The sequence below is a fragment of the Petromyzon marinus genome, chromosome 3, assembly GCF_048934315.1.
Source record: "Petromyzon marinus isolate PM22_M1 ecotype Great Lakes invasive population chromosome 3, UKy_Petmar_22M1.pri1.0, whole genome shotgun sequence".
NCBI classification, from domain to species: domain Eukaryota; kingdom Metazoa; phylum Chordata; class Hyperoartia; order Petromyzontiformes; family Petromyzontidae; genus Petromyzon; species Petromyzon marinus.
The window spans coordinates 10,828,144-10,855,938 of NC_133669.1; the positions used below are offsets into that span (position 1 = coordinate 10,828,144).

At 47.5% G+C, this 27,795-nt stretch overlaps 1 protein-coding gene across 7 annotated transcripts; it reads left to right on the forward strand.

The window, feature by feature from the left end:
- Nucleotides 1-2,746: 2,746 nt before the first annotated feature.
- On the forward strand, nucleotides 2,747-27,754 carry AIG1 (androgen induced 1). 7 transcript variants are annotated; one of them, XM_076074030.1, is made up of 6 exons: nucleotides 2,747-3,580; nucleotides 13,200-13,355; nucleotides 13,811-13,912; nucleotides 16,252-16,362; nucleotides 24,384-24,481; nucleotides 27,370-27,754. In XM_076074030.1, the coding sequence occupies exons 1-6, from the start codon at nucleotides 3,419-3,421 to the stop codon at nucleotides 27,416-27,418; spliced, it is 678 nt and encodes a 225-aa protein (XP_075930145.1). In that variant the 5' UTR covers nucleotides 2,747-3,418; the 3' UTR covers nucleotides 27,419-27,754. The 7 variants fall into 7 exon arrangements, with proteins under 7 accessions (XP_075930145.1, XP_075930155.1, XP_075930136.1 ...); XM_076074021.1 differs by lacking the exon at nucleotides 24,384-24,481 and adding an exon at nucleotides 24,168-24,319 and having other exon boundaries at nucleotides 2,761-3,580; XM_032973854.2 differs by having other exon boundaries at nucleotides 2,766-3,580; nucleotides 16,247-16,362.
- The last annotated feature ends 41 nt before the right edge of the window (nucleotides 27,755-27,795 follow it).

Sequence of the window (27,795 nt, forward strand, 5' to 3'; positions counted from 1 at the left end):
CCACCCCCCCCCCTTTTGTTTTTACCGTACAACTATTTGCAACAAGGCGGCCCTCCTATAGCACTGCGAGACTCAGTGAGGGCACGCCGATCTCTCCTTCCAGGAGGATGCTGCTTTGGTTTTTTTTACCAACCGTTGAGTGTCGATTACCAAATAACCTGGAATCTATCCGATTTTGGTTAGATCTCTAAAAGCCAAGCAGACTTGATGCTGGATAATGCTTGGATTGGTTTACCACCATGCACACCAGCTGTGAGGCTGTCCGGTGATCAGTAGAGAGCAAGTACAGCGAACTCCGTTGTACTGTACTCATACGTGCTTCGGCATCTGTGCCCCTGGCCATCAGTAACTCCGCACTCACCAGCGTGGTGCGGTATGGCCAAAAAGCCTCCACGACCCATGTGGGCGTGGGGAAGTCCTCGCTCATCAACGAATGGACAAAAGGGCTGCACGTGTGTGGGTAAGTAAAACCTACACAATTGAATGGAGAAATCCAAAAACGATAGGAGTGCAAAGTATAGGAAAGGTAAGCAAATCACTAAAAACAATAAAGAATCTAAAACTAAACAATTTTCATTTTATTTTACCAGGTAAAGCCCACTGAGCTATTAGTTATTTTTCTGAAATAACTAAAAGCTCAATGAAGTGGCTAATTACGTGGAAATTTATAGTAGCCAAATAATCTAAATGCATGTTTCTAAATGCGGAGGGAAAAACTGGACGACCCGGAGGAAAAAAAAAACCCGTGTGACTACGGGGAGAACACGCAAACTCCACAGATACAGGTGTCAGAGTCCGGATTAAACCCACGACCTCTTATATACCAGGCGCCCCTTAAATAAATAAAACATATTATTGGTTCTTTCGGTAAAGTCACGTAGAAGGGAAACAATAACATAATAAAAATATAAAACAATTGTTTCCCTTCTACGTGACTTTACCGAAAGAACGAATAATATGAATCCCTGCAGTAACGAAAGCTTTAGATCAAAATAAAACATAACAAAGTATAGAAGTACAAATTGCATAAGTACATCAATCTACAAGCTTGAGAAAGGCAGCAAAACAATATAAAAAAAACAGTTGCAGACCACACCACGACAACACGCAATCCCTTAATAAAAGTGCACATTAAAATTCAACTATCGATACATGGGTAAGGGTCAAAGTTAAAAAAATCGCAAAGGTAAATGTGGTTGTATCCAGTACTATTCTTCTGCTTCAAACCCTAAACCGTACAAATTTACACACAATGCATGATCTAAGTTTATTTCTTGATGAGATGAAACAAATTGTCCTTTAGGCGTATGTCAGCAATGCAATGATCATATTGCCTTCTCGCCGAGACATGACAACATTGTGATGGATGTTAAATTTCCCGTTGACCTTGGGCCGCTATTTTTGGATGAATGACTACGGACAAAAATAACATGTAAATTTTAAAATAGGGTTATTCGAGCCTCAGCGAGCAGCCACCGCATCACACATACATGGCTCAAGTGACCGAGGCTGTGTTGTCACACTTTTCCTCCTCCAACCTTTCCATCGTGACAGACGCATCTGCTCTGGCTCTATTGCTTGGTTTAATGCCAATCCCATCCAGGAATGTTGACCATCGGGGACCATAAATAAAACACATACAAATAAATGCCCAATCGTACTTGGTGCATTAAATTTCCACTCGAGGACATCCAGTTTATTTTGAATTTCACCCTGGACATTTAATTATTAAATTAGACAAATGCTGGTTATAAATGGAATACAATGACATTTTCCATCCAGATGGCGGTGTGGTAAGAGCTCTCTAGACTCACAATCGGAAGGGTTTTGAGTTAGAATTTCGCTCAGTTATTGACTTAGCCAATCATCTCTTCAGGGTTAGTATCACTTATACCAATTTATGGGAGGTTAGCAATGGTCATCCTTTATGAAAGACTGTCTTATTCTATGGGATGTGGAATTTCCATCGCTGGCTCATCTGTGGACATCTGTGAAAAAGAGCTTCATAGCTCATCGGGTTTCTCCAGGACAAATAAAGATTGTGAGATGACCATCATCCGATGCTCAAACACATTAATATATTGACGTATTGATTTCCAGTTGCAATCACGTCATGCAATGATGCTACATAGTACAATTAATACTCCTGGTAATACAGCTAATAGCTCGCAGATCTATCTGGGCCAATTTTTTACATCGTTATCCATTCGTATTAATTATTTGGACACTGTGTTCTTCTTGCACGGGTGCAAAAGTAATTAAAAAGCAATGGAGAGAGCATCTCAAGCATGACCCTTCTGAAACAGTATTGAGACTCAGCGATGGTTTCCTAGAAAAATTAATGAATATAAACAAATCTATACGCCACTGTACAATGACTAGGAAAATTCCCTTTGTGTGACACTCTCCAAAGGTCTCTCTTACACAACAACTACTCAATTACACTTCCATCAACCATACATTCATGGGTGCGAATGCTCTATGCTTTTCAAATTCCGCGCGAACCTTTACACGTAGTCTACAAACACAGGTCATATGTAGACATCCCTACGTTTTATTCTCCACCTCTCGCGTGTAAGAGAGATGTGTACATCAATGACCTCAAACCTGGTTAAATAATGCCCATTGAATATCTCTGAAATTTATCTCTGACGGCTTTACTCTCCACTCGCAGGGGATTCTAAATACAAAACCCAAATGCCTGTCGGCCTTCACCTGCCTGCGTTACTGTCCAGACACAGGTGTGCTGAACCCAAGATAAGTCACTGTCGGCCTTCGTCTGCCTGTGTCGCTGTCCACATACAGGGGTGCTGAAGTCAAGAGAAGTTCCCGTCGGCCTTCAACTGCCTGTGTCGCTGTCCACATACAGGGGGTGCTGAACCCGCGTCCAGCTTCACCTTAATCTTCCTGTGCCGCTGTTCTACACTCAATGGCGCTTAACACAAACCCCACATCTCTGTCTTAATTTGTCTGTGTCGGCTATGAACACGCGGGATTGTGCTTAATAGAACCTGGAGTTTTCACTCAAGTCCGCGCTGGTCTTTGCTCCCCAACAGACCCAAACAAACGCAACGCACTGGAGAGAAAACGCACAAGCGCCCCCACGCTGCAAAACGCACTACAACACGTGCTCGCCGAATATGTCCATACATTAAAATGGGCGATGACGATTGCCGTTATTATTATTGTTTAAAATATCGTGGTACAGTATGGTGTATCGATGTGTTTTTTTTTAGTGGTCGCTCATCAGGGTATGTACAGACTGTGAGATGACGATGAGGTTACTGTATTAGCTCGCGGGAGATGTGAACTCCTCTAGACGTGAAAACAGTGTTTCAGTACTGTGGGCGCGAATCAGTGAGGGAGATGTAGACTGGGAGATGTAAAGACGCGTCGGGGAGCTTTTAAATTTCCCAGTATGCTCTGCACGGCTAGGGCGATGGCGTTGATTCCGGCACCTCTGTTGCGAGTGTCCATACTGCTCGCCTATTTCTCAGTGCTCTGCGCCTACAGGGCGGTGGACATACCAGCTCAGCAGACGTACGGCGGCAGCTGGAAATTCCTCACTTACATCAACGTGGTGAGATGTGCTGATGGTGGTGGTGGTGATGATGGTGGCGGTGGCGGTGGTGGTCATGATGGTGCTGCTGTATGTAATGCGACGCGCTACCGTGATCATGTCTCGGCTCTGTCACTGCTGTATTTAGACCCCGTTCCTTGCTTATTTCAAATAAACGATGCAGTGGTCTCCCGTGTTATTGTCGAGTCCCTGGGTTATGGACACTCGCACTCTTTTGAACACGGCTCAGCTTGCGAACTGCATCCGTGAGCTTAATTCTACAGCACCGCAACCGCATACATAGCGGCGGTTTATTAATTAATGTATGCCATGCAAGCATTCCTATTAATATTTAACATACTGAAAAGATATGCGTATCTATCTATTATTGTTAATGTAATAAGTCGTGATAACCGCAATAAAAATTTGGGAGACAGCACAATGGTCTGCTCTTTCACGTGTAAAAAAAATCCACTTTGATAATATTAACAATATACGGCGCGTTTTACCTAATAATTACACCCTCCTCACTCGAAACCGGTGATGCCATAAATCGCCGCGTGTCATGGTCATAATTCGATTCAAAATGAATGATTTTGAAACATGTTTAACGGAGCGAATATTAGGGACTGCTCTGAGCAGTGGTCACGTCAACCGATTACATACACTATCTACGAGTTGAAAACATCGATTCATACACACACGCAAGCCGACGCGTGGATCGTGAGCTTAAGAGTCGATGTGAATATTCACTTATACGTCTTACGTGCTCTGTGCTTTTCCAATGATGCATTGCAGTTTTTTTTCCCATGATGCTGTACGGTTCAAAACGTGTTTTTTTTCTTCATTTGTGTGTGAATTATGTAATCCGTGCAGATTTTCTTCTCAGCTCACTGCGATTCTATATGGCTTGAGAGATTCACAAAAAAATTATTTGTCAAGGGCTTTGCCATTTATCGATTGAGTTCCAAATTTTGAAGAGTACATTTGTAAAGACCCAGTGAAAAAAAGATTACAGACCATCCATCCATCATCATTGGCATTGCCTTATTGCAGAGAAAATTGAGTTTAACGTTATTGACAATGTCCCTTCAGAGCAAGGAGAGAGCACGCATATAATAGCTGATGGGAAATAGTTAGAGACTGCATTGCGGAGCCTTGAAAATATGAGACTTTAGGAGTTTATGCATTATCGTTAGTTATTCGCAGGTACACAAATACTTTATTTATTTATTTAAGTAAAATACATTATGCGATTCTGTAGTCAGTGCGTATGAATGGTGACACAATGGTGAGCACATTTCACGATGAACTCAGCACAACCGTGTTCAATTTTCCGCCCACAGCCTACATTAGCGGGGAGCAATATCTGAACCCGCCCTGAACCTTACGCCTTTACCAACATGCACTGGCCAACATGCGGACGTATGGTCAAACAATCCTAGTGACCGACACGGAGTGGGGAGGCCTTCATCCAGCAGTGGATAGACATCGTGTTTAGCTTATGCTCATTTGAAATGCACACCCGTTCTGTCTGGAACACCATAATGTGCACTCACGAAGTACGTATCCACACAGGAATAATGCACGTTCTTTTATGTAATAAGACATGTTTTATTATTTGAAGGGCGTGTCCGTTACTCAATATCTTCGTATATGTAACTATTCATACGCCAATTTAAAACTGTTAATCAGGAAACACTTTTAAAATGTAATTCTTATCAAGCCCATAGTGCATACTTGGCTTCCACCTATTAAGAACTCTAGTTCCCTCTCTATTTACATGCTATGAAGAAAGGCCATTGCTCGAAACGTCGCCTATTATATATTTTTTTTCCTTTTAAGGCCACATGCTATCGACGAGTGTGTTGTGCTTTTTGTTGGTCTTTGTTATTTGTGCACCACTGCCAAAGCAGTATCACCACATATTTTGTAATAACCATCTTAAGTCATTCATCCCCACAGTATTAACCCTGCAATGACTCTCGTTTCCAAGAATAGACACCCATTGTCAACATCGTCAACGTTGAAAACTGCGATTCTGGTGTGTACACTTCACGCACTATATAACGTCAAACATGCAGGGCGTTTGTGCCGTGCTTTGAGCGTCAGTTTTGCTCATGCACAGTGAGTGGTGGCACGCATCACATCGATAAATATTTAAAAAGTGTTAAAGGTGCAGCCCTGTAATTTCTTGTTCACGACACTGCTGGCAGAACAGCTTCCACTGGAGGAAGTTCCAAAGGGCTCTTGTCGAGGGTATTTGGCCTACCCTTCCACGCTGCCCACATGTCTTGGACGAGGTCGAAGTACCCGGTGTTGTAGCGACCGGATCGGCCGCCTCGGTCGAAAGGTCCGCGGGTGGGATCAGGTAGCCGATGGTGTCACCTTGTGGCTCACATTTTTGGTGAGGCGGTGCCGACGCCACAACATCGTGGAGAAGAGAGGCGCCGTTGGCCCTGGGCGACATGCAAAGCCAGCTATGGCTCTGGGGAGTATCCACACTCTACCCCACCGTAAGCGACTGTATGGGCCCTCATACACACGGCTGGGTGAACAGGAGTGTGTAGGAGATCGAACCGAACCAGTGACCTCTGGATTGCGAGTTGAGAGAGCTCTAAACATTACCCTACGACAGAAACCTGCCATACATTCTAAACAGAGCAGTGGCAATTGGCTGTTTCAATCAATTGCTGGACGAAGGCCTTTCCGCGGCGTACCAGTCATGCGATGTTGCTTGATCATACTTCAACAGGCTGGTCCGAGCGGGTTGGTTTATAGGGACCTCATTGGAGACCGAAACATCGCACCTCCTGGCATTGACATTCCTCGAAGACAGTGGTGTAACCATCAACCGCATGAGAACATCCACGAGCCGATGCCCACGTCTCCTTCATGAATGAGAAATTAAACACAAGCTACGGCACAGAGTAGTGCGACTGTGGCGATGCAACCACAACTATGGACCGCATAGTAAGCCAATGTGTAGTCTGCGCTCCTTCAATAGAGGAATAGAAAAAAAACTACACACACTCTCTCCTGAAGCCCTCTCGTAGTTAGCAGGCCTCGACATTTGGCATTTAGCGCCTGAACATATTGCATTTCCATACGCAAGAATAGAATAGGGACCCAGGACCGGATAAGATATCACTCACCACGTGTGATAGCCGTTGACAGGCACAGCACGCATGTCGCCAGGCTTCAAAGTTCAGCGCGAGAACCACTGCGCCACCTATCCCCCCCCCCCCCCCCGTGACTCCAAACTTAAGCGCAGCATCACACCAATTGTTAGTGAAGGGTCGCTAATTACGTCACTGGTGGTGTGCTTTGAAGTAATGCAGTTCCCGTCAATGTCACGGGCACAATCGAAGAGGCGTTATTGGCGACACCGTGAATGCGAGGCTTTCATGCTGTTGGGAGTAATGATAATCTCGTCTGTGATCTTCTGTGTTCAGAACTTCCATCAACTTTAAGCTAAATGATTCATTGCAATCGGTTAAGGTCAACAATAAAGACCGTGCCACGATGTTCAAAAAGTTGGCAAACATTGACTGTGCAGCCTATTGAAGAGACGATGACCTCACGATGTCACAATGTGTACCAAAAGATTACGATGGTTTAAAATTGTTAAGTAAAAACCTTTTTTGTTGCGCACATAATTTAATTATATGTTTTGTAGCGTATACTCGGAAGGTAACAGCCTGTCAATGACAAGAGTGTACTGCAATGGTTGAGTAGAACACGTAGGCTTTCGCGACCAATATAATCCATAATACAGGGTTTTTTTTTTGGTGGGTTAGATCGCGTCGATATATAATGTGTCGCTAAACCCGCCACCACCCGACACAGCCAATTAGTAAGGTTTGTGTCGGGTGGTGGCGGGTTTAACGACACATTTATATATTTACGCGATCTAACCCAAATAACCTGTGTAGTGGTTTAGTAGAAATGACAATGTGAGGCAACTTTATGATACATCTGTATATTTACATGACGGTGCAAAAGCGTGGGGGGTTATTTGAGCCGTAAGACAGTCCCCGACATACGAACGCACGACTTGCGAACACCCCGCACTAATGAACAAACCGCCGTAAGATATCATCACGTTTAACCATCCGACTTGCGAACTTTCGTCCTTACTTAGGGGCCGTTCATAAATGACGTCACGCACCTGGGGGGGGGGGGGTCAGACATTTTTGACGATGTGTGACGAGGGGGGGGGGTGGGGGTTGGGAAATGTGACGTCACATCAAAATGCGCAACTTTAAATAAATATAGACAACACGTTCTACTTAATTAAATAGACTTTTAAATAAATGTTTTCTCCTACAACATCAGAGTGCAGCGGCACATTAAATACGCACTACAATGACAATAGTTTAAAGAGATTTGAAGCATGTTTTATCTTGGGGGGGGGGCAGAGCTTTGTGACGTCACATTTGAGTGGGGGGTCTGACTTTTTGTGACGCCGTGTGACGAGGTGGGGGGGGGGGCAAAAATCGTCCAAAATCGCGTGACGTCATTTATGGAAGGCCACCTTACGACCCGAACCGCGGAGCGATTTTGTTCGGCGGAGCGATCCCCCGCGAGTCGTTAACGAGTTCCAGCATCCCGCGTGATGCGCGCCCTTTCTGAAGAGCAAGCCCCAGCAATCAGGACTCAAGGTACGTGGAAATAAAACTGAATTATTTGTTCACGTTACTTTATTTTACGTTTCATTCACTGTGCAGTATTTATTACAGGATGGCATGCAAATGTAAAAACGTGTCTTCTTATTGATGAGTTTAGCAATGCGCCCCTTTGTTGCTGAACCATAACGCATTTTAATTACAGTACGTGCAATGAATCTTGAGTTGTGAGAGATACGAACAAATCGACTGAAGAACGTGTCTCAGGAACACAACTCGTTCGTAAGTCGAAGAATGCCCTACTTCACGCTGAATCATAATTTTCACATTCGTCATGCAGCTTTGCATTGCTCTTCTTGAGCTCTTAATCACGAAGAGGATGGTAGAGCCACACATCCATGCACGCTATGTGTGTGAGTCTGTGTGTGTGTGTGGGGAGCGGTTGTGTAGCGGTTAGCGCGCTGCGCTATGAACCTGGTGAGCAGAGTTCAATTCCCGTTCACGGTGAACACCAGTGAAGATTATCTGAACTAGTCCTGGGCCTCCCCTAGATCGACTCAGCCTCAAATAAGTACCTGATGCGATGTGTGTATGTCGCCACTAGGGCTACAACGGGCATGGTGCTGGCTACCCACCCCCTCGTGTGCTGTGCCGGATTTTATCGGTTCTCACTCACGGCACTCGCCCCAAAATGATGTTCAGGCTATGTGGGGAATTTGTGTGTACGAGCGGAGCGCCGGGCAACTACAAAGCAGCGAGTTGGCAGAGTAGGGAGCACAGGTGGTGCATCTGCCAGCCATCTCAGTCGATCCATGGCACTTCTCGGGTCAATCCCGCAACCTCCTGTCAGCTGGAGCCTTCCACACTTCACGTGGCCTCGAAGTGCACCGAGCTTAACACGAGCACCGGAGTGACATCAACGCCACTTAGTGGTGAATGGCGGCTGCTGTTGTGTGCGTGAGAGCGCTGTGAGTGTGCTTGTGCAGTATTTCGACTTGTGTATCAGAGTGCGAATGTGCACAGCACGTGTGTTGGCGTGCGTGCACGCGCGCATTTAATAACTTCGCTACGAACCCGCAGGCTTGACTTCGATGTCCGATAACAGTAACGAATATCTGAACCAGTCGTGGGTTTCGCCGAGGGCGATATGGCTCAAATGACTCGTGTGCCTGGTGCGGTGTGTTAACATCAGAAATGGGGAGACAAAGGCGGCCGGGCACAGTGTTGGCCACCCACACCCCCTCGCGTGCCGTGCCGGCCTTAATAGGTGCTCGTTAATAGCACTTGCACCAATAGTCTGCTCAAGGCTATAAGGGGGGGATCTTGGTCTTGTGTGCATGTAAGGTTGTGCCTGAGTGGCAGAGAAGTCCCAGGATGTGGTGAACTCTGCTCCAGATCAACAGGAGGCGAAAAACGGAACTGTGGCGGGCGGTGGCTGTCGATGCTCCCAACGTACTAAAACATCCATGGTGGGATGCAGGCAAGGCTGAACAGTCAGATACTTGCTGTGACCTAATTTCCCAGGTGTGGGATAAATTGGCCCCTCAGAAGAGAACAATCTTATTAAGTGACTTTAATGCCCAAATATATGGGAGCACCTAGGTGGGAGTGACTGAATTGCATTGACCAAGTCAGCTACACAAGAATTGTAGGAGACTGCGAGATTTTCGTGCATCCCGTTGGCTTGTTACAACGAACACGCTGTTCTGTTACAAGTGCATCCACATATGCTAGTTCCAAGTACGCCAGTTCCAAAAGCTTCTGCCGAACTATGCAGTGTTGGAACAGTGAATGTGGACGCTTGTTCTTGACATTACGATATGCACATTCAGACAGCTTGAGCGGACCACTAATATCTCTTTAACAGCACTGAAACTGCTTCATAGCGATACTCTTATTGACAGCCTTGTTAATGGGAGGAATTATTATCTCACATCTAACCGCGGGGATCAGGTCCACAGCTCCGCTGCACATTTTTGGTGAGGTCACGAGGCAGAAATAACTCCTCAATCCTCACAGCATCATGGGGCCAGGAGGGCTGAGAATGCGAGAGCTGTGGAGCTTCAAATCTTGGAGGAAGTTGCCAACCACCGTGAAAAAAGAGATTTGGAGTCTGAGCTCTTTATAACTAAATGTGTGCAGGGACTGTCGAAACCAGTCTGCCTATGGCCAGCTCCAGTTTGGCAGCAGAGGTCTCATCCCAAATCAGTCGAGTGGAATTATTTTTAGATCGGCTGTGTAATGCTGTAAACTCTGCCAGGCCTGTCACTTCACATCAATCTCTATCATGGCCTCTCTATGCGTTTAAACACCTGTGCCAGCTGGCCTGCCTACAATCCATCCTGGTTTCAACCATCCATCCTTGGTGTAACCAGGAGGAATTGTGCGATCTCACAGAACCTTGAAAGATTTGGAGACAGTCCCGTCAGTGAGCTCCTCCGGCAGGTAAGTATGTGTTGGCTGGGTTACGTAGCCCACAAACCCATACTACATCTCACATGTATGATTTAAAGATTTCGTGACTGCAGGGATTCATATTCTTGGTTCTTTCGGTAAAGTCACGTAGAAGGGAAACAATAAAATAATAAAAATATAAAACAATAAAATTCTCACGACGTTTCGACTGCAACACAAGCAATCATCATCAGGTGTGAAAACCACAGCAAGAAAATTTGAAAAAAGTGGCGGTTATTATTATATTGTTTCCCTTCTACGTGACTTTACCGAAAGAACCAAGAATATACATCTCGCATGTCCGTGACACTTATATTTGTCCAGATAGAGGGGCTAAATGGGCTTAGTGGGTGCAGCACGGGCTTAAGAACGGATGGACTAACGTGGCAAATAAGACTTGTAGGCGAGTGGAATTGGCAGTGACTGGCACCAATAGTGTCAGCATCGGTCTCTGTAGAGGACGTTCGTGAAAGAGCCCTGCTGGGCAGCTGGAACCAGTCGTCCTCCAGCAACAGTTGAAAGCAAATAAGCGACGCTCTCAACTATTAACATTGCTGGGCCGTGAGGAGTGCAAGTGACGCATCTGTCAGTCATCTCAGTTGGTTAGCCAAGAACACCTGGACCTTCCCCATGACTTCCCAGCGAGCCTTTTGCACTTAACATGAAAGTGCGCCAAACCTGGTGCAAACACCTTCGCAAATAGTGGTCGTCGTGAGCACGCCTGAATGAACGTGAATGCGTCAGAGTCAGCACCAGAGAGGCTTGTATCATGGATACCTTGCTTACGTGAACAATGCTTGTCGCTATTATTATTATTATATTCACGTATGTTATACGCTTCCATTTTTACCTGCGTTACTGGCCTTTGGCTGAGTGAACTATCACATTTCCATAACGAGCTTCAACCACCCCCCCCCCCCCCCCCCCCCGAGTAGACATGGGGCAGACTTTTAAGTTTGTGTGGGCTGCTTGCTGTATGTTTTGAAAGCATGACCACACATACCTGGTTCCTATGTGCAGTGTTGGAGGGGGTGGGTGTGGAGGAGGAGGTGGGGGGGTTACTTGCAGGCTAAGAAAACACTTGCACAATGACGCCCACTATGTCTCGGGAAAGAGCTCCACGAACCGCACTCATTCCGGTGTCACGTGGTGCAGCCAGCGCACATGGCCCGGGACCCGTCGAGTCGTTGCGGACGTTTGGCTTGGGCCCCACCGCGTGCGTGCCTGTGTGCGTGCCTGTGTGTGTGCCTGTGTGCGTGCCTGTGTGCGTGCCTGTGTGCCTGTGTGCGTGCCTGTGTGCGTGCCTGTGTGCCTGTGTGTGTGCCTGTGTGCCTGTGTGCGTGCCTGCACGGCGCATGTGGTTGTTTTTTACGGGCAAGTCGCCCCCCCCCCCGCCCCCCATTGTATTTGTGTGTTTTTTTTACGTGGGGAGCGGTAGTGTAGTGGTTAGCGCGCTGCGCTATGAACCTGGCGACCCGGGTTCGATTCCAGCTCACGGCCAACACCAGTGACGATTATCTGAACCGGTCCAAGGGCCTCCCCTAGGTCGAATCAGCCTCAAATGAGTACCTGGTGCGGTGGATAAAAACATTGCTACTAGGGAGACAAAGGCGGTCGGGCGTGGTGCTGGCCACCGACCCCCTCGTGTACCGTTCCGGCCTTCATAGGTGCTCGCTAACAGCACTTGCCCCTACAGTCTGTTAAGGCTATACGGTGGATCTTTGTTTTTTTTTACGTGGGCTGTTGGAGTCAAGTGTCCTTGTGCGAAGCTTTGTCGAACAATATACAGGAACCGCACATGTTTTGGGGTGAACGTAACGTATTTTCTTGGGTTACATTGTGAAAGTCTGCGTTGGCTCAGAAACAGGCTGATATGCATATTCAACACCCACGCGGGCCATGCAAAAAATACATCGTGGGTTTTCCCCATGATGCATTACAGCCTAAATCTTTAATTTCTGGATCCGTTGCCAAGATTAATGATTAAAATCGAAAGATTTACGACTGAGATTTATCTCACGCTAGAAAGCCCTGCCGATGTAATCGGGTAAAGGAGGTATGTGCAGGGTGGAGCAGCGGACGTTACGGCGACGAGGTTTGGCGTGGGCACTCAGAGTGAGTGGTGCTGCTGTGGTTAGCACGCTGCGCCATGAACCTAGCCACCACAGTTTGATTTCCAGCCACGGCTTACATCATTGGCCAGTGATATCTGAATCGGTCCTTCTTTCAGTCCCCCCCTTCACCAACCTGCACTGAGCAGCGTGGTGAAGTATGGTAGGTAAAAAAAAAATAAACCCCATGACTAACATGGCCTGTGGGAGACGTTCAACCATCGGTGGATTGAGAATCACTGGAGTTTCAGTGAACAAAAGAAACCACTTTTCTTTTCATGGAAAAAAGCCACGTGGTGGAATACTGAAAACACACCTTGGAGGTGATGGAGGCGAAATGTCACACATCAACATTATGCCCATAATGACTTTCTGCATTGCATCGCTTTATGCTTTGGGTTAAGTGCGCATTGTGCCTTTGTCCGTGTGTAATGTGTATTTTTGAAGGTCATTCAAACGTGTTTTTTTGCCGTCGCGGTCTTGGGAGATGCTTCCAAGTTCCTGCACCAGGGCGGTAGCGGCCTGGCGATGGATCAGCAGCTCACGAAGCTCACGCGGCTACGGGATCGCATTTTCACCGTCCTCGCTTTCCCTATTGGGACCGTGAGTAATCCCGGTTTCAGGACGGCCTCAAAATCCGCACGTGTCCTCGTGATGAGTGGTCGTGCAGTTGGAGGATAGAGCACTGCCATTCTTTACGGTTAACCTCATGTGACCCCTCTCGTGTTGAATGAAACAAATCTGTGCATCGTTTTTCATGCAGCTTCATGACAATTTCACACCTTGAATGACCAAAGTCACATTCATTATCATCGTCAGCCATGGATTGAAAGCCTCCCCAATTCCTTGCGAGCTCTCGTTGCCTTACGATAGGAATTCCAATGTCGAGCAGCGCGAGAAAAAGAAGCAGAAGGAGAAAGGGTTGCCACCTGCTGTGCGGTGGTTGAACACAGTAGGGGTGAGATAACGGTCAGTCTGGACTCACACTCAGAGGCAGAAAGTGGGTTGCGTGTTTCGATTTCCTGTGTCTCTTCCGCCCACCCCCTCCCCCCCCACAGTTTGTGGTCATAGCCTTCTGGGCCATGTACTCCTGGGACAGAGAGATGGTCCATCCGGAGGTGCTCGACTCCTTCATCCCCGCCTGGCTCCACCACGGCATGGTGAGGCTCTCTCCGGGAGGGATGCTCGTGGACAATGCGCGGCTAACGCGGGTGGCTTTAGGGCCTGCAGCTCACGGGGGGCCACTCCTTGTTTTTTTTTGAGTGGCCCACCAACAAAAAAGTGGAATACGGCTGAGAATACAACATTCAAAACCAAATAAGTAGCGTGCGCACGCACGGATCGGAACAACTCCCCATCTTTCACCAAGCCGCTGTGTTCAGATGGCGCAGAACTGCTCGGTTACATCGCTCGACCCCGCGGTCAGGTCACCTGCCAGTGTCATCAGTTGTGCCACAGAGAGAACGTGACGCGGAATGTTTAATCGTAATTAAAATATGTACTGTTCTCTGCTTTATAATGGTTGCAATGCAACACCGTAGTGATGCACCCTATAGGTCATTTGGTGAATCCACGGGCTAGCAATTTGTATTACTACCAGTTACAGTGAGGGAAAAAAGTATTTGATCCCCTGCTGATTTTGTACGTTTGCCCACTGACAAAGAAATGATCAGTCTATAATTTTAATGGTAGGTTTATTTGAACAGTGAGAGACAGAATAACAACAACAAAATCCAGAAAAACGCATGTCAAAAATGTTATAATTCGATTTGCATTTTAATGAGGGAAATAAGTATTTGACCCCTCTGCAAAACATGACTTAGTACTTGGTGGGAAAAACCCTTGTTGGCAATCACAGAGGTCAGACGTTTCTTGTAGTTGGCCACCAGGTTTGCACACATCTCAGCAGGGATTTGGTCCCACTCCTCTTTGCAGATCTTCTCCAAGTCATTAAGGTTTCGAGGCTGACGTTTGGCAACTCGAACCTTCAGCTCCCTCCACATATTTTTTCTATGGGATTAAGGTCTGTAGACTGGCTAGGCCACTCCAGGACCTTAATGTGCTTCTTCTTGAGCCACTCCTTTGTTGCCTTGGCCGTGTGTTTTGGGTCATTGTCATGCTGGAATACCCATCCACGATCCATTTTCAATGCCCTGGCTGAGGGAAGGAGGTTCTCACCAAAGATTTGACGGTACATGGCCCCGTCCATCGTCCCTTTGCGGTGAAGTTGTCCTGTCCCCTTAACAGAAAAACACCCCCAAAGCATAATGTTTCAACCTCCATGTTTGACGGTGGGGATGGTGTTCTTGGGGTCATAGGCAGCATTCCTCCTCCTAACACGGCGAGTTGAGTTGATGCCAAAGAGCTCCATTTTGGCCTCATCTGACCACAACACTTTCTCCCAGTTGTCCTCTCAATCATTCAGATGTTCATTGGCAAACTTCAGACGGGCATGTATATGTGCTTTCTTGAGCAGGGGGACCTTGCGGGCGCTGCAGGATTTCAGTCCTCACGGCGTAGTGTGTGACTATGGTCCCAGCTGCCTTGAGATCATTGACAAGATCCTCCCGTGTAGTTCTGGGCAGATTCCTCACCGTTCTCATGATCATTGCAACTCCACGAGGTAAGATCTTGTATGGAGCCCCAGGCCGAGGGAGATTGACAGTTATTTTGTGTTTCTTCCATTTGCAAATAATCGCACCAACTGTTGTCACCTTCTCACCAAGCCGCTTGGCAATGGTCTTGTAGCCCATTCCAGCCTTGTGTAGGTCTACAATCTTGTCCCTGACATCCTTGGAGAGCTCTTTGGTCTTGGCCATGGTGGAGAGTTTGGAATCTGATTGATTGATTGCTTCTGTGGACAGGTGTCTTTTATACAGGTAACAAGCTGAGATTAGGAGCACTCCCTCTAAGAGTGTGCTCCTAATCTCAGCTCGTTACCTGTATAAAAGACACCTGGGAGCCAGAAATTCTTCTTATTGAGAGGGGGTCAAATACTTATTTCCCTCATTAAAATGCAAATCAAAATATAACATTTTTGACATGCGTTTTTCTGGATTTTTGTTGTTGTTATTCTGTCTCTCACTGTTCAAATAAACCTACCATTAAAATCATAGACTGATCATTTCTTTGTCAGTGGGCAAACGTACAAAATCAGCAGGGGATCAAATACTTTTCTCCCTCACTGTATGGGCTAAAATGTAAATGTTTTTTCGTCGTTAATTTTCATCTTCATTTAGTTTTACAATTCGTGCATAGCCAAGCTAAGCAACACGGACACAGGTGGAGGTATTTAACAATCAAGGGAATGAAGTGAAAATACAGATAGGTGCCCCGCAAAACTACAACAAACCTAAACCCGGCCCTGCTCACGGGTTCAAACTCTGCAGCGCCAGCGATCACCGCTCCACATGCACGAGTTCGGGGATTTTTTTTTTTTAAAAACAACACGCGCACGTTCCCCGCTCCCCCCCCCCCCCCCCTGTTACCCCCAGCACAGCACCGTGCTGCTCTTCCTGCTCTTGGAGATCCTCATGACGCCACATCGCTACCCAAGCAGAGCCATGGGCCTCCTCGGCACCGTTCTCTTCAGCGTCGCCTACATCGGCTGGTAGGGAAACTTGGTTGGGCACCTCGCGTCAAACCCGGCTTGAGCAAAGTTATCGCACTCCCTAGACTCAGGCGTCCGTGCGAGGGATGGGAGAGCGGTCGAGCGGCAGCAGGGGCTGTGGGCCCAGCTCAGCCGCGCGGCAGGAGCGATGAGGTCTTGGGGCTGCGTGGCAGGCGGTGCGTGAGATTTCACATTGCGACCTCAATTAAGATTTGAAGGCATTGTCATTATTGATGGTGTCATTGTCACGACTCGAGGTGAGCCAATGGAAATTGAAGTTCAAGGGTCCTTGGGAGCGCCGGCAGTGGTTGTGGAGGAGGGTGATGATCGGAGGGGTTTGTAGGGGTGGCAGGGGGAAGCTGGGGGGGGGGAGCCTTTTCAAGGAACATAATCATATTTATAATATCATAATACATAGAAAATCTGGACAATTGCGGTTTGCAGCAGTGCTTCAACTCCAGTCCTCGCAGCCCACCACAGCAGTGTTCCATGACTACCAACCACAGGTGCACGCCCTGTGCAGTAGCTTCGATTGTGCTCCTACACCCTTTAAGGATCATTTCACACCTGTCCTCCTGTCCCATCACTGGCTCCCTCACCGTACCAGTCATGATTTTGAGATTCTCTTGCTGGTATTCAAGGCGTTAAATGGACTTGCTCCTCCCCACATTCATGACCTCCTTCAGCCATATATTCCATCGAGATTATTAAGATCCTCGGATTGTGCATTGCTCACTGTCCCACGGTCGAGGCTTCACACTTGGGGGTGGCGGTGCTTTTTGCAATTGTGGCACCAAAACTCTGGAACTCGTTGCCCTTCGAGGTCACGACTTCCAAGACACTGCAAATCGTGACTACAAACAGATCTGTTTAAAATGTCTCTCTCTTTAGTTACTTTCAAAGGTCTTTGTTACATCACCTTTCCTTGGTTGATGTTAACTATTTCCGCCTTTTCATGCATAGCGCCCTAAGAACGATTGTTTAAGGGCGCTTTGTAAATGTAAATTATTATTGTATATGAACAGAACATGAAGGTAATACTGCAATGAAACAGTGCACTGTGCTGGGTCTCGAGAATAGCAATTGAGAAAAAAAAACTGGCTGAGAGGGCTCAAAATGCATACCTGAGCAATGAGCCAAAACCACTAAGATGTTGGGTATCAAATGTGGGTTTCAGGCACTTGCAGGTTAGGCGTCTCATCCCTGAATATAAAAATAAATCAGCATTCCAGAAGTTGGTGGAGTGCTCTTGCTGTCCACCAATACATCTAGCAGCATTTGTGTGACAAGTAACACAATGCTGACGAAACTCAGAAAGTCGAGACCAGTCCGGAGTTTGCCTCCTTAAACAAACATTGGCCCAGAAATGAACAAAATATATATTTTGTATTCTATTTGCACTCCATATTGAGAGACGACCTTGTGTCTGTATATATGTTTAAAGTCCTTTTTAATCTATTGCTGGATTAAGGCCTCTTCATGTCAGTCATGGGGTTGTTTGACCATACTTCACCATGCTGGTCAGTGCAGGTCGGTGAAGGAGAGGGTTCATGACTGGCTCAGATATCACTCATAACCAATGTTAGCTGTGACCCAGAATCACGCTCAGGTTGTTGCGTTGGCAAGCGCAGTGTGCTAACTGCTGTGCCACCACTCCACCTGGTTTATTGGAACCTCGACTGATCGGGGACCGTTCCAACTCTGCGGAATAAAATGTAGGTCGATTGTTGCGTAACAACCACTTTTGATATGTCATGTCCTCTCTAAACCCGGGTTCACACACCTGAGCGATCAGCCACTCAACCGGTTTTCTCTCACTCAAGACAACTCCACTCTCCAGCGGCGATCCGCTCAGCGATTCGTCGCTGAGTATTTCGTCGCGCGACGCGCTCGCAACCTGCGACCGGTTGCTGCAATCCATAAAGCGCGCAGTTGCGATGTCACCGTTGCGATGTCACTGTTGCGATGTCACTGTTGCGACGTCACCGTTGCGACGTCACCGTTGCGACGTCACTGATGCGACGTCACCGTTGCAACGTCACCGTTGCGATGTCACCGTTGCGATGTCACCGATGCAATGTCACCGTTGCGACGTCACCGTTGCGACGTCACCGTTGCGATGTCACCGTTGCGACGTCACCGTTGCGATGTCACCGTTGCGATGTCACCGATGCAATGTCACCGTTGCGATGTCACCGTTGCGACGTCACCGTTGCGACGTCACCGTTGCGACGTCACCGTTGCGATGTCACCGATGCGATGTCACCGCTGCGAATGTCACCGTTGCGACGTCACCGTTGTGATGTCACCGCTGCGAATGTCACCGCTGCGACATCACCGATGCGATGTCACCGCTGCGAATGTCACCGTTGCGACGTCACCGTTGCGACGTCACCGTTGCGACATCACCGCTGCGATGTCACCGCTGCGACGTCACCGTTGCGACGTCACCGTTGCGACGTCACCGTTGCGATGTCACCGATGCGACGTCACCGTTGCGACGTCACCGTTGCGACGTCACCGCTGCGATGTCACCAATGCGACATCACCGTTGCGACGTCACCGCTGCGACGTCACCGTTGCGACGTCACCGTTGCGACGTCACCGCTGCGACGTCACCGTTGCGACGTCACCGATGCGATGTCACCGTTGCGACGTCACCGTTGCGACGTCACCGTTGCGATGTCACCGTTGCGACGTCACCGTTGCGACGTCACCGCTGCGAATGTCACCGTTGCGACGTCACCGTTGCGATGTCACCGTTGCGACGTCACCGTTGCGATGTCACCGCTGCGATGTCACCGTTGCGACGTCACCGTTGCGACGTCACCGCTGCGAATGTCACCGTTGCGACGTCACCGTTTCGACATCACCGTTGCGATGTCACCGTTGCGACGTCACCGTTGCGACGTCACCGCTGCAAATGTCACCGTTGCGACGTCACTGTTGCGACGTCACTGTTGCGATGTCACCGTTGCGATGTCACCGTTGCACAACCGCCAGCTCAGATTGTGGACTAAAAGGAGCGGCAGACGATTTACGTTTGCGCGGTCGTGATCTGGCCGCTCAACTGACCGCTCAGGGTTGGCGCCGGCGTGACGCTGGGTGAGAAGCAGCGAGTTATTCGCGGCGATGCACGCTGTTAATTCTGGGGTCGTCTCTTTCTGCGAGATGTCAACGCGTGACGTCAACGCGTAATCGGAATACGTCCAAGTTTCTGACAAACACACAAAAAAACCCTGGAAAAAAAACGCCCGTTAAACAACATAAAGTGTTTAAAACCCCCACCGAAAAGTGGGGATGGAACCGTTGATGCTGTATAATGCTGATGTGCATCAGCCTGGTCAGCCATCGAGCTACTTCGCCTAAATATTAGCATAATACTTCATCCGATGTGGTCAGGGAGGCAGTTTACTCAGTGAAGCACACGTTAGAGGAGGGGGCGGCGGGGGGGTGGGGGGGGGAGAACACTCAACACTTGAACCTTATGGCGGGACCCCGGGGTCCCGAATAAACGGAAGTGAAAATCGTAATTAGTAAAAAAAGAAAATTGGCGACTCCGTCCCACGCCGCGCACATAAACGCCGCGACCCGCCAGGCGCGGATCATCCAGTCGCCGTCATGTCGTGTCCAAGCGCAGCGGCGAGGACGAATGCGCAGCAGAAACAAAACTTGAATCAGCGCACAGTGTGGAGCTCGTCGAAAGGGAATAGATTGCTGAGTCGTTCGCCTTCAACAGACATAAAATTACGTCGCAACGTCGTTGCATTACGAATGGGGGTCAAGCGTGTCCTTTTGCAAAATTGTATAGAGCGACAGTTCCTGACCTCCCCTTGATCCGCTGGCCCACTGCCACCCCCCTCAACGTGTGATTCGCGGACCACCGTGCGTCGATGCCGTTCATTGTGCACCGTTTTGAGGTCATCCGTGTCATGCTTTGCCTCTCGAGCACGCGCGTCCTCCACACGGATGGCACATTTTCAACAAACGGCAACAGATTTGCCAAGTTGCTTCATCCAGCAGTGGATTCGCCTGTAAATCGATATCAATTATGATTATTAGAGCGGAGTAAACCTTGCCAAGCCCACCGCATTAGTAGTAACAGTATCCCGAGGCTGCCGTGCTCGCTGGAGCTACCGTGCCTTTTGAAAATGTAATCCACGGTAACCCGAGTCAAAACTGACCCCACACTGTATGGGTTACTCAATAGCAACTTAATACATGCGCTTTCTCAAGTCACTGCGGCCGGCACGATGATTTATTGTGCTGTAGCAATGTATCCCCGGGCCCTGAAAGAATAGATCGACTGCCGCTGAAAGGCCTCCTCTGGTCGTGACCGTTTGGAATGAGTGTACGGGTGGCGATTACATATGGGTGGCCACCCGTGGTGGTGGTGGTGGTGTTTGGTGGTGGTGGTGGTGGTGCGTGCCTGTAATATGGTGCTTTGGAGGAGTGGTTGATTATATTATTACTCTTTGGTTCTTTCGGTAAAGTCGCGTAGAAAGAAATTAAATAACAACAGAATACGACGTTTCGATTGCAACACAAACAGCCATCATCAGGTACAAATGTATTATTGCTGCAAACGATTTGCGAGGCTCAACCAGGGCACGTGGCGAGCCGTCGCAGCAAAGGCGGTCACTGCATCGCGCTCGCTCCGATGCGCTTCTGGAACGCTCTTCCGATATCAGGAAGACGCTGGAGCTGTGCACTTTTAAATATAGACGTTAAACTAATTTCTTTAGAACTGCGTTTTGTTGTTTTTGCTTGTTGTTTCCTTCCCCCGCACCTCCGATTAGCACGGTTGGCTAGATACGGGTGAGAAATATGTTCAACATACACACACGGTGGGCTGGGCAGTCCTTCCTTCTCTTTGTTAGTCATGGCCACATTTGCATATTCATGCACCACAAACCCCGACTACAATTTGAGTAGCCTCACTCTTTCCGCTGACGGTCCGTCGTCATCGGAAATGACACCAGAACATTTTTAAACTGAGACGGAAATCTTGATGTTCACAAAAGGCTTCGGGACACCGGCACAGGCTCCCTGTTGGGGTTGGTGGATCAGGTAGAGATCACACTTGTGTGAGAAATGTGCACGTGCCTGCGGGCCAGGGAGGTGGCACGGAGGTGGTGGTACAGGAAGTAGGTTGCTCCTTGGATCAGACGTGTTGAGTGTTAGTTGCTTGCTTTACGAGTTTGGCTTTATCTGGGTGTTCCAGCTTCCCCCAGCATAAAGCAAAGTAATGCTCAAAAGGCAATTTATCAAATATGACTGAGACAAAAAGAGTTATAAGACTCAAATTAGACTTTCCAAGGTTCATATTACTATTACAGTAAGAATAGGTCAACATTCAAACGACATTTGTTTCTGTGTTCAACAGTAATGGTGCAGTACCTCTTTTACTTGGCGAACCTGAGCCAGTGTTGGAAATTCCACATTCCTTTGGTTGTGATCAGTCTATACTCTTTGGTTCTATTCGGTAAAGTCACGTAGGTAAAAAATAAAACAACAAAAAATCACGACGTTTCGGCCACAACACAAGTGGCCTTCAACAGGTGAAGGGACCCAACTGTCCAGAGGACAGCGTTGGAGTGAAGAAAGCCAAGCCCAGGTCGCGTCCTTTAAGCTGTGAGGGGGTAAACAGAAAACGCCTTGACAAAGGAATAATCATAAAATGTGCCACTGTGAAAGCTTGGAATTAGCATAAAATGCTGTACTACCGTGAGAGTTTGGGATGCCACTACTTGAATAAATATACTGTACCATTGAAAATTAGTTTAATTTTGGTTCGATTTAGAACATCTTTCCAATGATTGCTTAATTTGAAACCATCCTCTAGGTTGAAATCGTGTCTGTGTTTGTAAATCTGAATTGCCTCGTGGACAAATCTCTAATAAAAACTCGTGGGTTTGCAGAGAACCTTGGTATCGGAGAAAACTATATCGTGATCACCCACAGTGTTGTAACAGTGATCAGCTACGGCAGAATAATTCGTTCTGCCGTGTTTCAAATCTGATTTGTGCTAGCGAATTCGGTCAGAGACATGTCGCTTTGTCTCCCGATATAGCAGTCACCACAGGTACAGATCAATCTGTAAACTCCGGGGTACTGTAAGTCAGGAATGACATCCTTCACGGAAGGGATCAGGTCACGGATTTTGTGTACTGTATTGAACCGGACCAGGATCTTGTGTATGTTTAGAATTTTGGAGATCTTTTTAGTAACGCCTGCTATATATGGTAGTGTGATGGTTTTGATCGGAGTATCAAGTGGTTGTTTCTGTATGGAGGGAGAAACAGCTTGGCGGATGGTACGGTCAGAGTATCCGTTCCTTTTGAGGGCCAGATGTACATGTTTTAATTCACTGGTCAGGTGGTGTTGGTCCAAAATGCAATGAGCCCTGTGGTATAACGTTTTGATGAGAGAATTCTTTTGCGTCACAGTTTAAAGGAGGCGACCTGTGCTTGGCTCTCTTCACTCCAACGCTGTCCTCTGGACAGTTGGGTCCCTTCACCTGATGAAGGCCACTTGTGTTGTGGCCGAAACGTATGGATCCTTGCAGTCACGAAAGCTTCAAATCTGGAGGTGGTCAGTCTCTCCATAAAGCAACCACTATTGACTTCCCACAAGGTGGTACTAATTTATTGACCACATGTGAAGTGCCGACCGGAATTCGAATTTCCAACCTTCCATTAGCAATTGTGCCACTCCAGCTGAAGAGATTAATCACATTACACATGCATACTTTGCTTCGGGAAGAACGATGGTGCGATACTGTCCATCACGCACCGCACTACGAACTTGTTGGGAACCTGAGCTTGACTCCCGGCCATGGCTAACATCAGTGGCGAGTGATATCTGAACCCGTATTGACCAGGGATGGTGAAATATGGTCAAACAACCCCCATAATTGACAAAGCATGGGGAGGCATTTCCCCAAAAGTGGACTAACAAAAGGCTGTGAATTATTTAACTTCTTGCCAGGTTAGAATCCTTTTAAAGAACTGTTTTTTTTTTCCCGGATCCCCAGCTTTCACCAATACTCACTGACCAGAATGGCAAATACTGTAATGGAAGGGGATCCGGGTAAAATGAATAAAGCAAACAAACCAACCGTCGCTAAGAAAAAAAACACTTACACAAAACAGCGCAATTATATTTAGTTCGTTATTAAGCCTGTCATGAAGTCAGTGCCACATGCTCAAAGCGGTCTGACTTCGCCGAGCATCAACATTCGCAAATGTGCACCACCCTAAAGGCTGCTTTACTGAATACAAACAGAGGTCGGATTTAGGCGCTCGCTGCGTCTGGTTTGACATTGCCAATGCAGCGTTACGAATGATAGCCCTGGAGTTATGGGCAGCAGAGAGCAAGCGCAGCAAAAGGCATTGTTGCACTATACTTCTATGCTCCTGTGTCTCTGCTGCTCCCCCCCCCCCCCCCAACACTCGCTGACCACAGTCGCAAATAATGGTCAAATAACCCGCATGACCCACATGGCATGGGGCTAGCCCTTATCTAGCAGTGCATTGACACAATGGCCGTACCGTTTTAATGGTGTCACGCAGGAGCAGTTCAGAATGGAGGAACCAGATTTTGGGCCATTTTTTTTTCCCCCACGCCATATATGGCTCCTGTTAGTCGGGAACGCCGTCATCTGGCAGTGGTTTCACAAAGACGCTGGATATGCGGCATTCGCAGTAAACAATGTGAGTATTATAATAAAAAATGGATAGCGACGGAGCGCCACTCAATTCCTCAGCCGTCCGCGAATACAAAACACCGTGTTCTCTTTGCAGGGTTCTGTGGGTGCAGCAGGCGGCTGGGATCTCCGTTTACCCACTCCTGGCACGGCTCGCACGTCCTGTGCTGGGTGCGCTGCTCGCTCTTGCCGTGCTGGCAGTCGGCTGTCTCTACGTCGCTGGGGAGAAATTAGACAGCTTCGTCTGGGGTGAGGCTGGGGACCGAGCAATGGCTTGCTGTGATTTGTTTTGTGTTTTGTGTGTTCAACACAGTGCAAGAACACGAACGAGACGGTGCCGGGAGGTTGTCGCGACCCAGCGCTGTTGACGATGCCACATGTCGCCATCGCTTCCTGCCTTTGTTTTCAACGGTGTTACTTCACTTGATTCCTCTGTTTGTCCGGGTCAAATCTTGTAATCAGAATTTCGTCCACTTCCCGTTGTCCAATCAATTTCACATTTTGCACACGTACTCAGATCCGGTGACAATGCATGCCTGTATCAAAATCGGCATCAATGAAATCGATTGAATCGCTACTTTAAAACAATTAACATTTTGTATGAACGCCTTGTTATTGAAAAATATTTGTGTCGGTCAAAAACGCCGCGGTCCCCAAACTCTCGCATCGCCTCGCCCAAGAACCAGGCGCCACGTGTTTTAGGCGCGCCAGTTGTGATTAAAACCGTTGTTTAAAATGTGCTTGTTTTAAGGAGTTTAGTATAGATGCCACGGTGTTTTATAAAGTCCAAGCATCATTAACATCGCGGCCACGTTCTAGCTTCACATCATCCCCTTATTATACAGTCGACATTTGCCCTTCAAGGACCATTCTTACTGTTTCATCACTGCCGCTGTCCAGCATTCGGTCTTCCCTTTGGCCGCCAGTCTCTAAGTGCCTGTCTTTGTGAGCTGCCCTCCTGAAGCGTGTGCACAGGACATGCCCATCAAAGGCTGCTATTTTTTATTTTGTCTGTAATCTCGTCAGATCTCGCAAGCTAAGCAAGTGCGAGCCTGGATAGTGCTTGGATTGGTAAACACCATACGTAATGAGTGTTATAGGCTGCGTGTGGTGGGGAGCGGTAGCGCGCCGCGCTTCGAACCCGGCCACCCGAGTTCGATTCCCGCTCACGGCCAACACCAGTGACAATTATCTAAACGTGGTCCTGGGCCTCCCCTAGATCGACTCAGCATCAAATGAGTACCTGGCACGATGTTTGAACATCGCCACTGGGGAGACAAAGACGGTCGGGCGTGGTGCTGGCCACCCTCCCCCTCGTGTGCCGTTCCGGCCTTCATAAGTGCTCGCTAACAGCACTTTCCCCAACCAATATGTTAAGGCGATACGGGGGTCATTGTCTTCGGGGGTGGCAGCAGAGGCCAGGGAAGGAAAATCCATTGTCTTCGCCAAACCCACACTGACCTGGGTGACTAAGTATGGTCAAACAACACCCCACGACTTCCTATGCCATTTGGAGACCCTTATCCAGCAGTGGAATGACAAAGGGCTGTGCACTTACACGCGTACATAACGCCCGTCTGCCCTGAAATGCCTGAAATCATCTGCAAACACGCGTGTTCAAAAGCCACCTACGCGTCTTCTATAGAAGTTCTGTTAAAGTCCAGTTCGGTGACCCAGACATCAGTGCAGACACATTACCCCTTCCTCCACTGTCAAATGCCCTCAAAACACAATAACGATACACTGTGCAGCCTGTCCCCTGGGTTGGTTTCACTTCTCACACGTTCATATTTGTTGCGAGGTTGTTGGGATGGTAATGGTGGTGATGTGTGTTATGACAGGCATTGTTTATCGTACATTGCTGGTGTATTTGTATATTCTTTGTGTCATAAGCGGCATTGCTTTGTTTCGTAAAGCTCCTTTCGTGTGAAGACTGCCAGCACATAGCAGACAATGTATGTTTATGGAGAGTCGCATTGAGAGTTATACATAAACAGTGCTCTCCTGCTCAATTGGGTATGTTGGGTTTCACTCAACTCATGCTGAGCCTCTGGTAGAAATTCTGCATTCATTTGCTAAGGGTTAGTCTATCCATACAACTACTGTTGACTTTCCTAAAATTGGTACTCATTTTATTGACTCTAGAGGGATGATAAGTTGAGATGACTGACCCCCTCACTGGAATTTGAACTTGTAACCGATTGGTCTACAGCTCCTCCACCTGGCCAATAGATGAAAATAAAACACTGAATAGGTAACCGTATTATTATTATACATTTCTGGCCATTCTGCATCAGAAAAGCACTGCTTAGCTCACATGGAGAAACACAGAATTACATCAACATCGCAGTTGCTCAGACATTTCTGTAAAAGGATAGTTATTTTAATATTGTTTTAAATCATTCATCATCGACATTGAACGATCCACTGCTGGATATTAAGGCCTCCCCAAGTCGTCACCATCGCTCATGGTCCCTGTCTTGCAATGGAACAATCCACCTGGCCCCTGCAAATTAGCAGATTTTGTCGCTCCATCTCCTCGGTGGATGGCCCCTTGGCTGCCACTCCATAGGTCATGAGGGTTTAAAGACATCTGCATCGCTTTCGTCCGTTTAAATTTTTTTTTTAAGATCACAAAAAGACGCTATAATTTGCATTCCCTGATCAGTATAAGGTCAATAACATTTAATATATTCGTATTCATCGGTATGAAAATATAACTTACATTTGCATGATTTTAACATAGTGGTTAGAGGCACCATGCTATGAGGTCCAGTTTAGATTCACGGTTATTTTGTTTAACACGTTGAGAACTCGAGAGACCAAGACGGTCTCATTGAGCTGGGTTCACCAAAATGAAAAAAAAAGCGAAGCAATAACAAAGTACAACGATGAAGCAAGTAGAAATTGGAGCAAAAACAATCGAACGATTTGATTCCCAGCCATGGCTAACAAGAGTTGTGAGTAATATCAAAACCCTTCCTGGGGTACCCTCCTCACCAAACCATACTAACCAGTGCGGTGATGTAGTGGCCAAACAACCCACGTGACTGTCATTGCATGGGCAAGACCTGAATTGATGAATGGCTGTATATTGTAATTTGCCGTATCCTCCAGATTAACTTCTTGTGCACAGTGTCAATAAAGTTGTATGAATCTGAACACACCTACCGAATGATAATATGGACACCCCCCCAACTCTTGCATTAAAATACAGGGGGGCGGGAAAGTGTGTCTCATAATCTGTGGGGGAATACGATAACACTGTATACTGTCATTTGTGTTTCTATCATTTACAGGGAGAGAAGAGGTGAATTCCAAATCGGACTAACGCTGAGTCACAGCTGAAAACGTTCTCATCTCAAGTAATATGTAACTCTGGTGCAGCATTGCAAGAGTCACATGAACGTTGCCATGCCTTTTTGGTGAAGGTGTAAAAGGTGCAGCTCTGCAAGCTCATGCCCATGGAAGGTCCACCACTGGAGGACCTCGAAGAGGGCGTTTTTTTTGGCCTACTCTTCCACATTGGCCAGATATCTTGGAAGAGGTGGGAGTAGCAAGGCTCACCCCACTATGCGCAACCTGCCGATTCACTAACTGTGTTGTACCCATTTATGTTGCTGGAATGCTGATTGAAAAGTCTCGTCCAGTAATCGCCTTTATAAACTATGCCTATCTCACAAAGTTCACGTCGTTTTTGCAATTGCCGTGTTTCTTAAGGATGT